At 49.7% G+C, this 17,489-nt stretch overlaps 1 protein-coding gene across 1 annotated transcript in view; it reads right to left on the bottom strand.

Moving 5' to 3' along the window:
• LOC140207195 (E3 ubiquitin-protein ligase ZFP91-like) overlaps positions 1-17,489 on the bottom strand; it is a 67,931-nt gene that overhangs the window by 11,202 nt on the left and 39,240 nt on the right. Inside the window, exon 7 of the mRNA XM_072275556.1 lies at positions 14,934-15,012. Coding sequence (XP_072131657.1) covers positions 14,934-15,012 — 79 coding nt within the window. The remainder of the gene's footprint in view (positions 1-14,933; positions 15,013-17,489) is intronic.

The raw sequence follows: 17,489 nt of genomic DNA, 5'->3' as shown, positions 1-17,489 counted from the left end.
GGCAGGGTAGCGACGATGGAAAAGAGTAAACAGTCGACGTTTCGAGCCGAGACCCTTTGGTGGGACTGGAGGGGGAAAAAAAAAAGCTGAGGCGTACATTTAGACGCTGGGTGAGAGGGGAGGGAGGCACACAAGGTGATGGATGAGACCAGGAGAGGGGGAGGACGGTGAAGTAAAGAGCTGGGAAGTTGATGGGTGGAGGAGATACGGGGCTGGAGAAGTGGGGAGTCTGATCGGAGAGGACAGAAGGCCATGGAAGAAAGAAAAGGTGGTGGGGGTGGGGGAGGAATGCCAGAGGGAGGCGATTCACGGGCAAGGGGATGAGGTGAGGGAGGGAAAAGGGGTTGGGGAATGGTGAAGGAGGCCACACTCAGGTTGGAGGGACAACGCCCCAAATTCCGTCTGGGTGGCCTCCAGCCTGATGGCATGAACATCGATTTCTCGAACTTCTGGCAATGTCCACCCCCCCCCCCCCCACCAATCCCCTACTACTTCACCATTTCCCACCCCACTTTCCCTCCCTCGCCTCGTCTCCTTCCCTGCCCATCGCCTCCCTCTGGTTCGCTTTTCCCCACTTTTTCTTTCTTCCACGGCTTTCTGTCTCTTTCACCAAACAACTTCCCAGCTCTTTATTTCATCCCTCCCCCCCCCCCCCCCCGGCTCCACCCATCACCTCGTGTTTCTCCCTCCCCGCCTCCCACCTTTTAAATCGACCCCTCAGGTTTTTTCCTCCAGTCCTGCCGAAGGGTCTCGGCCCCGAGACGTCGACCGTTTGCTCTTTTCCATAGGTACTGCCTGGCCAGCTGAGTTCCTCCGGCATTTTGTGTGTGTGTGTTGCTCCGGATTTCCAGCGTCTGCAGATTTTCTCTGGGTTGTGACACCGGACAGATCTGCAGTCTGTTCTCAACTGCGGTGACACGGGGCCGATTCACAACCTGCTCTCGATCTCAATGGCTCAAGGTTCGGCGCAAAATTTACTATCAAGAGTACGTGCACGTCACCACATACAACCCTGAGATTATGTTCCCCTGCGGGCATACTCAACCAATCTACAGAACAGTAACTGTAAACAATGAACTGTGCAAAAGCAAATACAGATAAATAGCAATAAATAAAGAACAAGGTAAAGAGTCATTAAAGTGAGACCATCAGTTTGGGAACACCAGATATGGAATGAATATAATTATCCCCTTTTGTTCAACAGCCTGATGTTTGAGGGGTAATAACTGTTCCTGAACCTGGTGGTGTGGATCCTGAGGCTCCTGTACCACCTTCCTGATGGTTGAGGGGTAATAACTGTTCCTGAACCTGGTGGTGCGGGTCCTGAGGCTCCTGTAACCTTCCACCAGATGGCAGCAGTGAGCAGAGAGCGCGGCCTGGGTGGTGAGGATCTTTGATGATGGATGCTGCTTTTCTACGGCAATATTTCATGTAGATCTGCTCAATTCAGTTCAACTCAATGGTTGGAAGGGTTTTACCCATAGAACACTACAGCACAGAAAACAGGCCATTCTGCCCTTCTAGTCTGTGCCGAAACTTTATTCCGCTGGTTCCATTGAGCTGCACCCAGTCCATAACCCTCCAGACCTCTCCCATCCGTGTACCTATCCAATTTATTCTTAAAACTTATGAGTGAGCTCGTATTTACCACGTCAGATGGCAGCTCGTTCCACACTCCCACCACTCTCTGAGTGAAGAAGTTCCCCCTAAACCCGTGAGGTGTTGCATTTTGGAAGGACAAATCAAGGCAGGACATGCACAGTAAACGGTAGGGCACTGAGGAGTGCGGAGGATAGTCATAGTCATACTTTATTGATCCCGGGGGAAATTGGTTTTCATTACAGTTGCCCATACAAAGGGATCTGGGAGTTCAGATACATAGTTCCCTGAAAGTGGCGTCACAGGTAGACAGAGATGTAAAGGAGGCTTTTGGCATCCTGGCATTCATAAATCAAAGTATCGAGTATAGGAGTTGGGATGTTATGGGGAGGTTGTATAAGACATTTGTGAGACCAAATTTGGAATACTGTGTGCAGTTCTGGTCACCTAACTATAGGAAGGATATCGGTAAGATTGAAAGAGTGCAAAAGAGATTTACTAGGATGTTGCCGGGTCTTCAGGAGTTGAGTTACAGGAAAAGATTGAGCAGGTTAGAACTTTATTCCTTGGAGAGTAGAAGAATGAGGGGGGATTTGATAGAGGTTTACAAAATTATGAGGGGTATAGACAGAGTAAATGCCAGTAGGCTCTTTCCACTTAGATAAGAGGGATAAATACGAGAGGACATGGCTTTAGGGTGAAAGGGGAAAGGATTAGGACCATGATGTACTGGGCCGAATCCACAACCTTTTGTCGGATCTTCGGCTCAAAGTCACTGGCGCCCCCCCTACCAGGCCGTAATACAGCCAGCCAGTAACCGCACAGATTCGAATCCCGCTCCAGATCACACTGACACTGGGCAGAGCCACATCTGATTCCAGATCACTGTTACACCAGACAGGCCCAAATCACGTTTTAGACTGCGGTGACAAGGTAGATATGAATCTTGTTCAGCGGTGACACTGGGTGATGTAGCTCATCGGGCTGGGAGGGCCAGATGGCGGAGGGGGATGGGGGGGGGTTCAGAGGCGGGGACAGAGAGCAGGACAGACTCTGTGGCCAATGAGAGCAGTTTATACCTCAAGACAAACGGGAACAGTACAGGGAGACAAAGGGCCACTGGTTTAAACTGCGTTGCTTTCAACGCAAGAGGACCGGCAGTTAACGTGAATGAACTCAGTGGCATGGATTGGCTGTGGGGACTGAGATATCATCGCTGCAGCAGAGACACGGCTGAGGGAAAGGCAGGACTGGCAGCTCGGTGTTCTAGGAACAAAAACAAAGTAATCCTCTCCTATCCACGTCCCCGTCCAAGTGACCTACGAAGTTGCGATTGTACCTTCAACCACTTCCTTTGGCAGCTCATTCCAGATAATGATCGCCTTCTGAGTGAAAAGGGAGGGAAAAATGCCCCTCAGGCTCCGAATAAATCTTTCCCCAATCAATATAGGACCGCTGGAAAATCAGGCAGGAGAAATAATAACGGGGGACAAGCAGATGGCTGATGAACTAAACACGTATTTTAGTCCCGCAACTGGACTTGGGAGTCCTCGTGCAGGATACCCTTAAGGTTAACATCCAGGTTGAGTCGGTAGTGAAGAAGGCGAATGCAATGTTGGCATTCATTTCTAGAGGAATAGAGTATAGGAGCAGGGATGTGATGTTGAGGCTCTATAAGGCACTGGTGAGACCTCACTTGGAGTACTGTGGGCAGTTTTAGTCTCCTTATTTAAGAAAGGATGTGCTGACATTGGAGAGGGTACAGAGAAGATTCACTAGAATGATTCCGGGAATGAGAGGGTTAACATATGAGGAACATTTGTCCGCTCTTGGACTGTATTCCTTGGAGTTTAGAAGAATGAGGGGAGACCTCATAGAAACATTTCGAATGTTAAAAGGCATGGACAGAGCGGATGTGGCAAAGTTGTTTCCCATGATGGGGGAGTCTAGTACGAGAGGGCATGACTTAAGGATTGAAGGGCGCCCTTTCAGGACAGAAATGCGAAGAAATTTTTTTAGTCAGCGGGTGGTGAATCTATGGAATTTGTTGCCACGGGCGGCAGTGGAGGCCAAGTCATTGGGTGTATTTAAGGCAGAGATTGATAGGTATCTGAGTAGCCAGGGCATCAAAGGTTATGGTGAGAAGGCAGGGGAGTGGGACTAAATGGGAAAATGGATCAGCTCATGATAAAATGGCGGAACAGACCCGATGGGCCGAATGGCCGACTTCTGCTCCTTTGTCTTACAGTTTTATGGTATTTTGCGTCAGTCTTCACTGTGGAAGACACTAGCAGTATGCCTGATGTTGTAGTGTGTGAGGGAAGAGAAGTGGGTACAGTTACTATTACAAGAGAGAAAGTGCTCAAAAAGCTGAAAGACCTAAAGGTACATAAGTCACCCAGACCAGAAGAACTGCACCCTAGGGTCCTGAAGGAGGTAGCACTCGAGATTGCGGTGGCATTAGAAATGATTTTTCAAAAAGGACTGGACTGGAAATTTGCGAATGCTGCTCCACTCTTCAAGAACGGAGGAAGGCAGCAGAAGGGAAGGCTGACCTCGGTGGTTGGGAAGATGTTAGAGTCAACTGTTAAGGATGAGGTGATGCAGTACTTGGTGACACAGGACAAGACAGTAGAAGTCAGCATGGTTTCCTTCAGGGAAAATCCTGTTTGATGAACTTGTTGGAATTCTTTGAGGAGATTACAAGTAGGACGGATAAAGAGTGTGCAGTGGATTTTGTACATTTGGACTTTCAGAAGGCCTTTGATAAGATGCTACACACAAGACTGCTTCCCAAAGTTAAGAGCCCATGGTATTACTGGAAAGTTAGCAAGATGGATAGAGCATTTGCTGAATGGTAGGAGGCAGCGAGTGGGAATAAAAGGATCCTTTTCTGCTTGGTTCCGCAGGGGTCGGAGTTGGGACCATTTCTTTTTATGCTGTATATCAATGATTTAGATAATAGAATAGATGGCTTCGTTGGCAAGTTTGCAGATGATACGAAGATTGGTGGAGGGTCAGGTAGTGTTGAGGAAACAGATAGGATGCAGAAGGACTTAGACAGATTAGAAGAACGGGCAAATCAAATACAATGTTGGAAAATGCATGGTCATGCACTTTGGTAGTAGAAATAAATGTGCGGACTATTTTCTAAACGGGGAGAAAATCCAGGAATCTGAGATGCAGAGGGACTTGGGAGTCCTTGTGCAGGACACCCTGAAGGTTAATTTGCAGGTTGAGTCGGTGGTGAGGAAGGCAAATGCCACATTAGCATTCATTTCAAGAGGCCTAGAATACAAAAGTGGGGATGTGTTGCTGAGGCTTTATAAGGCACTGGTGAGGCCTCACCTTGAGTATTGTGAACAGTTTTGGGCCCCTCATCTTAGAAAAGATGTGCTGGCATTGGACAGAGTCCACAGGAGGTTCACAGGGATGGTCCAGGAATGAAAGAGCTATCACACGAGGAACATTTGATGGCTCTGGGTCTGTACTCACTGGAATTCAGAAGGATGAGGGGGGATCTTATTGAAACCTTTCGAATGTTGAAAGGCCCAGACAAAGTAGATGTGGAAAGGATGTTTCCCATGGTGGGAGAGTCTAGGACAAGAGGGCACAGCCTTAGGATAGAGGGTGCCCTTTCAAAACAGAGATGCGGAGAAATTTCATCAGCCAAAGGTGGTGGATTTGTGGAATTTGTTGCCACATGCAGCTGAGGAGGCTGGGTCGTTGGGTGTATTTAGGGCAGAAAGTGATAGGTTCTTGATTGGGCATGGCATCAAAGTTTACAGAGAGAAGGCCGAGAACTGGGGTTGGGGAGGAGATTTAAAAAAGAGGATCAGCCATGTTTGAATGGCGGAGCAGACTCGATGGTCCAGATGGACTAATTCTGCTCGTACGTCATATGGTCTTACTTAAAACAACGCCTTCTCATTCACTCACTGGAATTTTGAAGAATGCCAGGGCATCTCATTGAAACCTAGCAAATGTTGAAAGGCCTAGACAGAGTAAATGTGGAAAGGATGTTTCCCATGGTGGGGGAGTCTAGGACAAGAGGGCACAGCCTCAGGATAGAGGGGCGCCCTTTCAAAACAGAGATGGTGAGAAATTTCTTCAGCCAAAGGTGGAGGATTTGTGGAATTTGTTGCCACAGGCAGCTGTGGAGGCCGGGTCATTGGGTCTATTTAAGGCAGAGATTGATAGGTTCTCGACTGGACATGGCATCAAAGCTTACGGGGAGAAGGCCGGGAACTGGGGTTGAGGAGGAGATTGAAAAAAAGGGTCAGCTATGAATAAGTGGCACAGCAGGCTCGATGATCCAGATGGACTAATTCTGCTCCTACATCTTACGGTCTGACTTAAAACAACACCTTCTCATTCACGACTCCCCAACCCTGGGGAAAATACCCCGTGCATTCTCAGACGCTCACCACACAGAGCTGTGAGCTTCCGCCACTTATTCGTGCCCCTCATGGTTTTGTACACTGCTCCGAGGTGGCCCCTCAGTCGGCTTCGCTTCAGGAATAAAGTCGCAGCCAGTCCAACCTCTCCCTCTGTAACTCAGTCTCCCAGCCACCTCGTAAATCTCCTCCGCACTCTCCGCATTTTAATATCACCTTCTCCGCCGCTGAGCTTGGACCAGCGGCCAACCCGAACATCGGGAGTTTGGAGAGGTGGGGGCTTCAATCAGGTCCACCGCCCGAGGACAAAAAGGCAGGAGCTGGTCGCGGCAGCGTAAGGGAGCTCTGACCCGCGACCAATATCGGCACCTGGGATTGGTTAGTCAGGGCGATGTAAAGGAAGGCGGGGGCAAGCACAGCCGCAGTCGTCTGAGTGGGCAGAGTCAAGAGTGGTGATCTTCAGGCCTTAGCTCTTCAAGGCTTCACTCAGAGAAAGCAAAAAAAAGGAATAGCTCAAGGTCTTTTCCTTCTCTTTGTACCTGCTCAGCTGAGGACCGTAGGGGATGACAGGCCGGATCAGCGGGACGCTCCTCTTACGGGATGTGAGGAAGGCAGGGAGACCTCCAGCGCCCCCCGCCGAACGACTGCAACTGCGAGAAGCGCGTCCGGCCGCAGCCTCTGACAATCCGCGTTACGGAGTCGGGAGCTGGAACTGGATGAGCTCCGGATTGTTCGGGAGGCTGAAGGGGTGACAGATAGGACGTATAGGGGGATAGGTGCAGGGCACAGGAGACTGGGTGAGAGTCAGGAAGGGGAATGGGGTTGAAGAGCCAGTGCAGAGTATCCCTGTGGCCACCCTCCCCTCAATAACAGGTACATCAATGACCTAGCAGAGGAAAGACACAGTGGTTGGGTCTCTGCCTCTGAGCTTGCCTCCGTGACTCAGAAGGGAAGATGGGAGAAGAGGCACGCTGTGGTGACAGGGGATTCATTAGTTAGGGGAAACAGACAGGGGGTTCCCGTGGGCGAGAACGAGATTCCCGGGTGGCCCGTTGCCTCCCGGGTGCCAGGGTTCCGGGATATCTCGGATCGCGTCCTCGGCATCCTGAGGTGGGAGGGTGACCAGCCAGAAGTTCTGGTCCAAGCAGGTACCAAATGTCGTGGGTAGAACGAGTGACCAGGCTCTGCACAGGGAGTGAGGTGCTGAGTTGAAGGACAGGACCTCCAGGGTTGTGACCTCGGGATTGCTACCTGTGCCACGAATGAGTGAGGCCAGAACTGGGAAGATCATAGTTTAACACGTGGCTAAGGAGTTGGTGTAGGAGGGCGGGCAGAAGATTTTTGTATCATTGGGCTCTCTTCTAGGGAAGATGGGACCGGTACAGAGGGACAGTTTGTAGCTGAACTGGAATATCCTTGCAGGAAGGTTTGTTAATGCTGCACGGTGGGGTTTAAACTAGAGTTGCAGGGGGATGGGAACCAGAGTGCCAGAACAGCTAGTGGAGAGGCCATGGAGGCAGATATTGATAAGACCATAACAGCATAAGACAAAGGAGCAGAAGTCGGCCATTCGGCCCATCCAGTCTGCTCCGCTATTTTATCATGAGCTGATCCATTCTCCCATTTAGTTCCACTCCCCCGCCTTCTCACCACAACCTTTGATGCCCTGGCTACTCAGATACCTATCAATCTCTGCCTTAAATACACCCAATGACTTGGCCTCCACTGCCGCCCTTGGCAACAAATTCCATAGATTCAGCACCCTCTGGCTAAAAAAATTCTTTCGCATTTCTGTTCTGAAAGGGCGCCCTTCAATCCTTAAGTCATGCCCTCTCGTACTAGACTCCCCCATCGTGGGAAACAACTTTGCCACATCCACTCTGTCCATGCCTTTTAACATTCAAAATGTTTCTATGAGGTCTCCCCTCATTCTTCTAAACTCCAAGGAATACAGTCCAAGAGCGGACGAACGTTCCTCATATGTTAACCCTCTCATTCCCGGAATCATTCTAGTGAATCTTCTCTGTACCCTCTCCAACGTCAGCACATCCTTTCTTAAATAAGGAGACCAAAACTGCCCACAGTACTCCAAAGTGAGGTCTCACCAGCGCCTCATAGAGCTTCAACATCACATCCCTTCAAATAAAGTCAGGAATTAAACGGCTGAGCATGGTGCGGCTGGTGTCCTGAGCGGGTTGTGGTTCAATGCAGGAAGTACCACAGGAAAGGCAGACAGTAGTGCTGAAGATGAGGTAGCCGGCTTACACACAGAGGCAATGCATAGTGAGGAAAGGGTGTTGACAGGGCAAAATCGCAGTCAGCAGGACGAGTTGCAACGTAAATAGTGGACAAAATCGATAAGGGCAAATACAGGTCTGAAGGTGTTGCATCTGAATGCACGCAGTATATGGAATAAGGTAGATGAACTTGTAGCACAGTCGCAGATCGGCAGATTTCTGGGCATCACAGAATCGTGGCTGAAAGACTATAGCTGGGAGCTTAATGTCCAAGGAGACACATTCTATCAAAAGGACAGGGAGGAAGGCAGAGGGGGCTGTTGTTGCCCTGTTGGTAAAAAAACAAAATGAATTCAAATCATTAGAAGGAGGTGACATAGGGTCAGATGGTGCTGAATCATTGTGGACAGAGCTAAGGAACTGCAATGGGAGTTGCATACAGGCCCCCAAACAGTAGTGAGGAGGTGGTCTACAAATTACAGCGGGAGATGGAAAATGCACGCCAAACAGGCAACGTTGCAATAGTCATGGGGGATTTCAATATGCAGGTAGATTGGGAAAATCAGGCAGGTGCAGGATTCCAGGAGGGAAAGTTTCTAGAATGCCTACGAGATGGCTGTTTAGAGGAGCTCGTGGTTGAGCCCACCGGGCAGATCAGCTGTTCCAGACTGGGTGTTGTGCAATGAACCAGAATTGACTGGAGAGCTTAAGATGAAAGAACCTCCCAGGAGAAGGTGATCCATAACATGATCGAATTCACCCCGGAAACTTGCAAAGGAGAAGCGATGTGTCAGTATTGGAGTGGAGCGAAGGAAATTACAGAGGCGTCAGAGAGGAGTTGGCGAGAATTGATTGGAAAAGAACACTGGCAGGGTTGATGGCAGAGCAGCAATGGCTGGAAATTTCTGGAAGCAATTCAGAAGGCACAGGATATATACATCCCAAAGAGGAAGAACTATTCTGAAGGAAAGATGACACAACCGCAGTTATCAATAGAAATCAAGGCTAACACAAAAGCCAAAGAGAGAGGATATAATAAAACACACGTTAGTGAGAAGTTACAGGATTGGGAAGCTTTTAAAAAGCAACAAAAGGCAACTTAAAAAAGTCAATAAGGTAATGATCCTGATTCTGAAAGTAAGCTGGCCAATAATATTAAAGAGGATACCAAAAAAGTTTCTTTAGATACATTAAGTGTAAAAGAGAGGTGAGAGTGGATATCGGACCTCTGCAAAACAATGCTGGAGAGGTAGCAATGGGGGAGAACAAAATAGCGGACGAACTAAGTACTTTGCATCAGTCTTCGCTGTGGAAGACACCAGCAGTGCTGTGGAAGTTCTAGGTGTCAGGGGGCATGAAGCGCACCAAGTTGCCATGACTAGAGAGAAGGCCCTTGGGAAACTGGAAGGTCTGAAGGTAGATCAGTCACCCGTACCAGATGGTGTGCACCCCAGAGTTCTGAAAGAGGTGGCTGAGGAGAGTGTGGAGGCATTATTGATGATCGTTCAGGAGTCATGAGATTCTGGAATGGTTCCAGAAGACTGGAAAATTGTAAATGTCACTCCACTCGTCAAGAAGGGAGAGAGGCAGAAGAAAGGGAACTCTGGGTCAGTTAGTCTGACCTCAGTGGTTGGGAAGATGTTGGAGTCAATCAATAAGGATAAGATCTTGGCGGTACGTGATAAAATAGGCCGTAGTCAGCCTGGCTTCCTCAAGGGAGGATCTTACCTGACAAATCTGTCGGAATTCCTTGAAGTAACGAGCAGGATAGACAAAGGAGAATCGGTGGATGTTGGGCACTTGGACTTTCGGAAGGCATTTGACAAGGTGCTATATGAGGCTGCTTAACAAGCTACATGGTATCACAGGAAAGATTCGAGCATGGATAAAGCGGTGGCTGATTGGCAGGAGGCAAAGAGTGGGAATAAAGGGGGAGCCTTTTCCGACTGGGTGCCGGTGACCAGTGGTGTTCCAGAAGGATCAGTGTTGGGACCGATTCTTTTCATGTTACGCGTCAATAATTTGGATGATGCAATTGATGGCTTTTGTTTCAACGTTTACACATGATATTAAGATAGGTTGAGGGGGGCAGGTAGCGTTGAGGAAATAGTAGGGCTACAGAAGGACTTAAGACAGATTAGGAGAATGGGCAAAGACGTGACAGATGGAATACAGTGGCGGGACGTGTATGGTCATTCACTTTGGCAGAAGAAATGAAAGTGTTGGCTAATTTTCTAAATGGAGAGAAAACGCAAAAACCTGACGCACAAAGGGACCCGAGAGTCCTTGTGCAGGATTCCCGAAAGGTTAATTTGCAGGTTGAGTCTGCAGTGAGGAAGGTAAATGTGATGCTCGCATTCATTTCAAGAGGACTAGAGTATAAAAGCAAGGATGTGATGTTGAAGCTTTATGAAGCCCTGATGAGGCCTCACTTGGAGTACTGTGAGCAGTTTTGGGCCCCTTATCTTAGAAAGGACATGCTGAAACTGGAGAGGGTTCAGAGGAGGTTCATGAAAATGACCCCAGGATTGAACGGCTTGTCATATGAAGAGCGTTTGATGGCTCTGGGCCTGTATTCACCGGAATTCAGAAGAATGAGGGGCGACCTCATTGAAACCCTATCGAATGGTGAAAGAGGTGGGGGAGTCCAAGATCAGAGGGGACAGCCTCAAAACAGAGGGGCATCCTTTTAGAACGGAGATGAGGAGGAATTTCTTTAGCCAGAGAGCGGTGAATCTGTGGAATTCTTTGCCACAGGCAGCTGTGGAGGCCGAGTCTTTATATATATTTCAGGCAGATTTTGATAGATTCTTGATTGGTCAGGGCACGAAGGGATGCAGGGACAAGGCAGGAGATTGGAGCTGAGAGGAAAATTGGATCAGCCGTGATGAAATAGCAGAGCAGACTTGATGGGCCAAATGGCCTAACTCTGCTCCTATAATCTTACGGTCTTATACCAGTGTGACCCGAAATGGATGTTAAGTTACAATCTGTACAACCACCGACAGCCCCCAGTTCCCCTCTAATTAATGCCCTGGTCTCGCGAAGGGCAGTGTGCCAAACGTCTTCTTCGACCTGTCTACCTGTGATTCCACTTTCGACGGACCATGAACTCATGTTCCCAGTGGCCAGCTTGTTCGATAGCCCGCGTACCCAATAAAGTGGCCATTGAACGCACGGTGGTGGCCCTCTGCTGCTGTAGCCCACTCTCTTCAAGGTTTGACGTGCTGTGCGTGCGGAGGTGCTCTTCCGCACACCACTGTTGTTACGCTCGGTTATCCGAGTTGCTGTGCCTTCCCGTCGGCTTGGACCAGCCTGGGCATTCACCTCTGACCTCCCTCATTAACAAGGCGGTTTCGCCCACAGAACTGCCGCTCGTCGGGACGGCTCTTCTTTGCACCATTCTGTGCAGACCGCTGTGCGCGAGAATCCCAGGAGATCCGCAGTTTCCGCGATACTCAAACCACCCCATCTGGTGCCGGCAACCACTCCAAGGTCAAAGTCACTTGGGTCCCATTTCATCCATGTCCCGGCGTTTGGCCTGAACAGCCCTCGACGAAGCCCGCCTACTTTGCGCACCGAACTGCTGTCACATGATGTGCCGATTAGATACTTTCATTAACAAAGTGCACGGGGGGACCTCAGTCTTTTCTCTAGCGGTGATGAGGCAGCCTACGGAGGAGAGGCTGACACCCGGGCACAGTGGGGCCAGGATAACAACCTCTCTCTCACCGTCCAAAAAACAAACAAAAGAGCTGATCGTGGATCACAGGAGGAACGGAGACAGGCTCGGCCCGATCAACATCGATGGGACTGCAGTTGAGAGGGAGAGTAGTTTCGAGTTCCTCGGTATACACATCACCGATGATCTCACCTAGATTGTACACACCGGCTGTGTGGCAAAAAAAAAATGCACAACAGCATCTCTTCCACCTCAGACGATTTAAGAAGTTCGGCATGGGCCCCAAATCCTCAAGAGTTTCTACGGGGTCACCCCTGAGAGCATCCTGACTGGCTGTATCACCGCCGGGTACGGGGACTGCGCCAACCCTGATCGCCGGGCACTGCAGAGAGTGGTACGGACAGCCCAGCGCATCTTTAAGAAAAAAGCCAACATCGCCTCTGATCTGGGCCGACAATTACGTGCTAGGCAGCACCTAATTAGTTAGCATGTTTATTTCAGCTTTTCTCTTAAAGATGTGCTGTGTGCCTCCTGGCTACCGCTGCGTTCTTCGCGAATCGGTACAGTATCTGTCCGGGGCATGGGGGTTGGGGTGGTGGGACACGGGGGTGTCATCTCATCGTCAATCAGGGCAGGCAGCTCATCTTCTCCTATGACTGCCTGCCTCGATATCGAAGGTCGAGGTTCGTCGTCTGCTGTGGCTGATGTGGAAGGCTTGCTTGACTGCTGAGCCTCGCGCATTTTTCTATCGTACAGTTGTTTGTAAGCACTCAAACCATGCTGCAAATATCCCCTAAACCTACGTACCTTTTCAAAATTAAAGTCGTAATTTAACATTGCAGCGAAAATCTCATGCAGTTGCTTCACTTTCTGCATTCGGTTTCGATTGTTATCCTTTCCTCTTCCAATTGCATCAGCTCTTGATCATGGGATGCCAAAACCTCTTCAACATCATCTTCGTCAACTTCCACAAGCCAAATTCAGTTTGTCCTTGCTTTGTTCATCACGATCGAAACGCTTAATTATGTCTAGTTCTACGCTAAGTGTAACACCCTTACTCTTTCAGACTTTTCCAACGCCTTAGATCTCATCTTGCTAATGGCTGCTCAATGCAACGTGTTAAAGCAATGCCGTTCCGAATCCGGGGGAGAGTGGCTGCTCGGGGCGCGCGCTGCCTTTCTTCATAACAGTGAAAACACCTTCTGAAAGCGAAAACAGGGTACTAATGTAGGTCTTTCGTAACAGTGAGGTTTCATAAAGCGAACGCTCGAAAAGCGGGGGACACTTGTACTACATCGACTCAGGCCCTGGGGGTCGGCGTCGGGCACGATGACGGACTCGCCACTTCTCCCTCTCCCTCATCAGTGTGTTCAGTTCATCTACATTAGCCGCGCCGCTGTCTTCTGGGAGCGTGTTGACCATAGTCTTGGGTGGGCGCCCAGGGTTCATCCTCCCGTGCTTGGGCTCCCATATGATGACTGGGCTGGCAGGTAGCTCGGGGTGGCGTAAACAGTGCCCCGCTAGTTGCAGTCTTCTCGCCTCGGTTTTCGTGGTGAGCATCAGTAGGTCATCATAGAGCTCAACGTTCGTCATGTGCTGTTGCCAACTCACGTCAAGAGCCACCCGGGGCATTCGTGTATAGCAACCACCCAGAGACTTTCGCATAGCCTTGGTGAGTGTCCACGTCTTGCATCCGTACGTGAGAATGGACTCTATGACTGCTATGAAAATCCTCTTTTTGAACCCTCTGGTCAGGTTCGACTTCCAGATTTCCTTCATGTCGTTCATAACCCTCCATGCCAGCGCCTTCCGTATCTTTATGTCCTTCTCTGAACTCATCATTCTTGACCCGAGGTACTTGTAAGTCAAAGATTTTCTTAATGGTATCCTTCTTTACGGTCTTGAGAGTACCTTCGTCACAGTTAAATGCCATGTACTCTGTCTTTTGAGCGTTCAGGAACAGTTATTGCCCCTCAAACATCAGGAAGGAGGTACAGAGCCTCAGGACTCACACCACCAGATTCAGGAACAGTTATTGCCCCTCAAACATCAGGAAGGAGGTACAGAGCCTCAGGACTCACACCACCAGATTCAGGAACAGTTACTACCCCTCAACCAAAAGGCGCTTGAACCAGAGGAGATAACGTCTCTCAACTTCACTTGCCCCGTCAGGAAATGCTCCCACAACCTATGCACTCACTTTCAAGGACTCCTCATCTCAAGTTCTCGATATTTATTGCTTGTATATTATTATCATTTCTTCCTTTTAGTACTTTGCAGAGTTTGTTGTCTTTTGCCCACCGGGCGAACGCCCTAGTTGGCCTGTCTTTGATTGATTCTGTTAGGGTTGTTATTCTACTTTCTACAGGGGCAAAATTGAGAGCATCCTGACTGACTGCATCGCTGCCTGGTATGGGAACTGTACTTCCCTCAATCACAGGACTCTGCAGAGAGTGGTGCGGACAGCCCAGCGCATCTGTAGGTGTGAACTTCCCACTATTCAGGACAGGGCCTGAAGGATCATTGGGGACCTGAGTCACCCCAACCACAAACTGTTCCAGCGGTTACCATCTGGGAAATGGTACCGCAGCATAAAAGCCGGGACCAACAGGCTCCGGGACAGCTTCTTCCACCAGGCCATCAGGCTGATGAACCCACGCTGATTTGAGTGTATTCCTATGCTACATTGACTGTTCTATTTATTATAAGTTACCACGATGGCACATTTAGACGGAGACGTAACGTAGTGATTTTTACTCCTCATGTATGTGAAGGATGTAAGAAATAAATCCATTCATTCATTCTATAGGTTCATTGAGTATGCCTGCAAGACACAGAATTTCGGGCCTTTTATGCACTCTGAAAGTAAATTTGCTTCAAACCTTGGTAGTCCTCCGCTGGGTTTCTGGAAGTTCAGTGTCCCGCACTCATCAGAATTCCCTCGCCCGACTGGGAACCGCCTTCCGCTCCGCAGGAAAAAAAAAGAGGACCCGGGAGAGGACCGCGGTGTGCACTGACCTGCAGGTACCTTGGATTCGCCAGGATCGTCCCACAGCCCTCCATCTCGCAGCGGACGTACTGGATCGGAGGCTTCTTGCTGAGGGAGAGGAGGAGATGTTCAGATCAACACTGCCACGCGCTCACCGACGCAGTGAGACTTGGCCCCCCGGGGGTCACGGCGGGCGAGCAGCAAAACTGAACCCACACCCCTCCCCGGCTTCTGCTCAGCAGCTGGAGCGAGGTGCGGGGGGGGGGGGGTTTGTGAGGCAGCGAGGGGCACGGGGATGGTCGGCTCCCGCGGCAGGGAGGGTGTCAGGTGGGCCACCAGTTCCCCACAGGCATCCCCTCAGGACATCTGGCTCTGACACCACCACCCACCCACCCCCAACCCATCCGAACTCCTTAAATGTTCAGAGCTGAACTCACATCCAATGCTTCCACTGGTAGCTCAATGCACACCACCTGAGCGAAGTTGCCCTTCAGATTCCTCTTAAATAATTCATCTTTTCTCCCTTAACCTCTAGTCTCATCCAACTTCAGTGGGGGGGGGGGGAAAAACCTGCTTGTATCTACTCATAGAACACAGAATAGTACAGCACAGTACAGGCCCTTCGGCCCACAATGTTGTGCCAACCCTCAAACCCTGCCTCCCATATAACCCCCCCACATTAAATTCCTCCATATACCTGTCTAATAAACTTCACCAGTGTATCTGCCTCCACCACTGACTCAGGCAGTGCATTCCACGCACCAACCACTCTCTGAGTTAAAAACCTTCCTCTAATATCCCCCTTGAACTTCCCACCCCTTACCTTAAAGCCATGTCCTCTTGTATTGAGCAGTGGTGCCCTGGGGAAGAGGCGCTGGCTGTCCACTCTATCTATTCCTCTTAATATATTGTATACCTCTATCATGTCTCCTCTCATCCTCCTTCTCTCCAAAGAGTAAAGCTCTAGCTCCCTTAATCTCTCATCATACTCGATCAATACCAGTCATCACTCTGTATCCCTCTCGGAAATCTCCCCTCTTTCTCCTGCGCTCCAGGGAATAAGGCCCTCGCCTGTTCTAGCTTTCCCTCTCACTCAGGCCCTCAAGTCCCGACACACACACACACACACACACACACACGCATTTCCTGACGTATGTGAGTGATGAGAAACCTGATTCTGATACGTGTCTCTGTTGTGGACGGAGAGTGGGGAGGAGGGTGCGGCGAGAGGGGAAACGTGGTTGGGAAAAGAGGGAGGGAGCGGAAAGCACCAGGGAGACCAATTAAAACAGAGAAACACAGAAAACCTACAGCACAACACAGGCCCTTCGGCCCACAAAGTTGTGCCCACACATCCCTACCTTAAGGCTGATTTACACTTGTGTGTACTCGCTTACGCAAGTGGCCTACGCTGTTGTGAGCATTTATACTTGTGCGTTGGTGTGTCTGCATCGCTCTGCAATTCACCACCAAAACGCTAGTTGGCGGTGGGGTTTCTATGCCACCGTGTTGAGTTTCTTCATGTTCAAACTCAACACGAAGAAACTCAAACTTCAAACAATGGCGACTGAAACCGAAGGAGGGTGAATTTTCTGTGCTTGTCCGGCCACTGAGAGACACAGACGAGAAAACGCATTTCAAATATTTTCAGATGTCAGCAGGTAGATTTGACGGTTTGTTTGATCGTCTCCAACCATTTATTTCCCATCGGCGCACGCACAGTATACTCAGAGACTGGCAATCACCATTCGTGTTTTAGCTTCGGGTGGAAGTCAACAGGCTGTGGCAGCTATCTACAAACGGGCGTCAAGCACAGTGTCCTCCATAATTTCGGAGGTGTGTGAAGCTTTACTAAAAACATTGCAGCCAGAGTTCCCTCCCTGTCCTTCAGTCGCCCAATGGGAAGCTGTTGCAGCGTAGGAGGGATTGCGATGCTACCAAACGGACCAATCACAGTTGTTGCGGTCTGCGTCGCCGCGACGCGTGGTTACATTTTGGGAGAGGAGCGCGACAGGCTACGGCGTAGGGTTGGCGTAGAGTACAGCGTAGGGTACGCAGCTATGCCATACCTGCGGCGTACATTTGACGCACAAGTATAAATCAGCCTTTAGAAGTTACTAGGCTTACCTATAGCCCTCTATTTTACTAAGCTCCATGTACCTATCTAAATGTCTCTTAAAAGACCCTGCCGTATCCGCCTCCACCACCATTGCCGGCAGCCCATTCCACGCACTCACCACTCTCTGAGTAAAAAACTTACCCCTGACATCTCCTCTGTACCTACTCCCCAGCTCCTTAAACCTGTGTCCTCTTCTGGCAACCATTTCAGCCCTGGAAAAAGCCTCTGACTATCCACACGATCAATGCCTCTCATCATCTTATACACCTCTATCAGGTCACCTCTTATCCTCTGTCGCTCCAAGGAAAAAAGGCTGAGTTCACTCAACCTATTCTCATAGAGAATGCTCCCCAATCCAGGCAACATCCTTGTAAATCTCCTCTGCACCCTTTCTATGGTTTCCACATCCTTCCTGTAGTGAGGTGACCAGAACTGAGCACAGTACTCCAAGTGGGGTCTGACCAGG

The sequence above is a fragment of the Mobula birostris genome, chromosome 13, assembly GCF_030028105.1.
Source record: "Mobula birostris isolate sMobBir1 chromosome 13, sMobBir1.hap1, whole genome shotgun sequence".
In the NCBI taxonomy this organism is placed as follows: domain Eukaryota; kingdom Metazoa; phylum Chordata; class Chondrichthyes; order Myliobatiformes; family Myliobatidae; genus Mobula; species Mobula birostris.
Note: the sequence above shows the minus strand (reverse complement) of the source record. Positions and strands in the feature narration are given on the sequence as shown.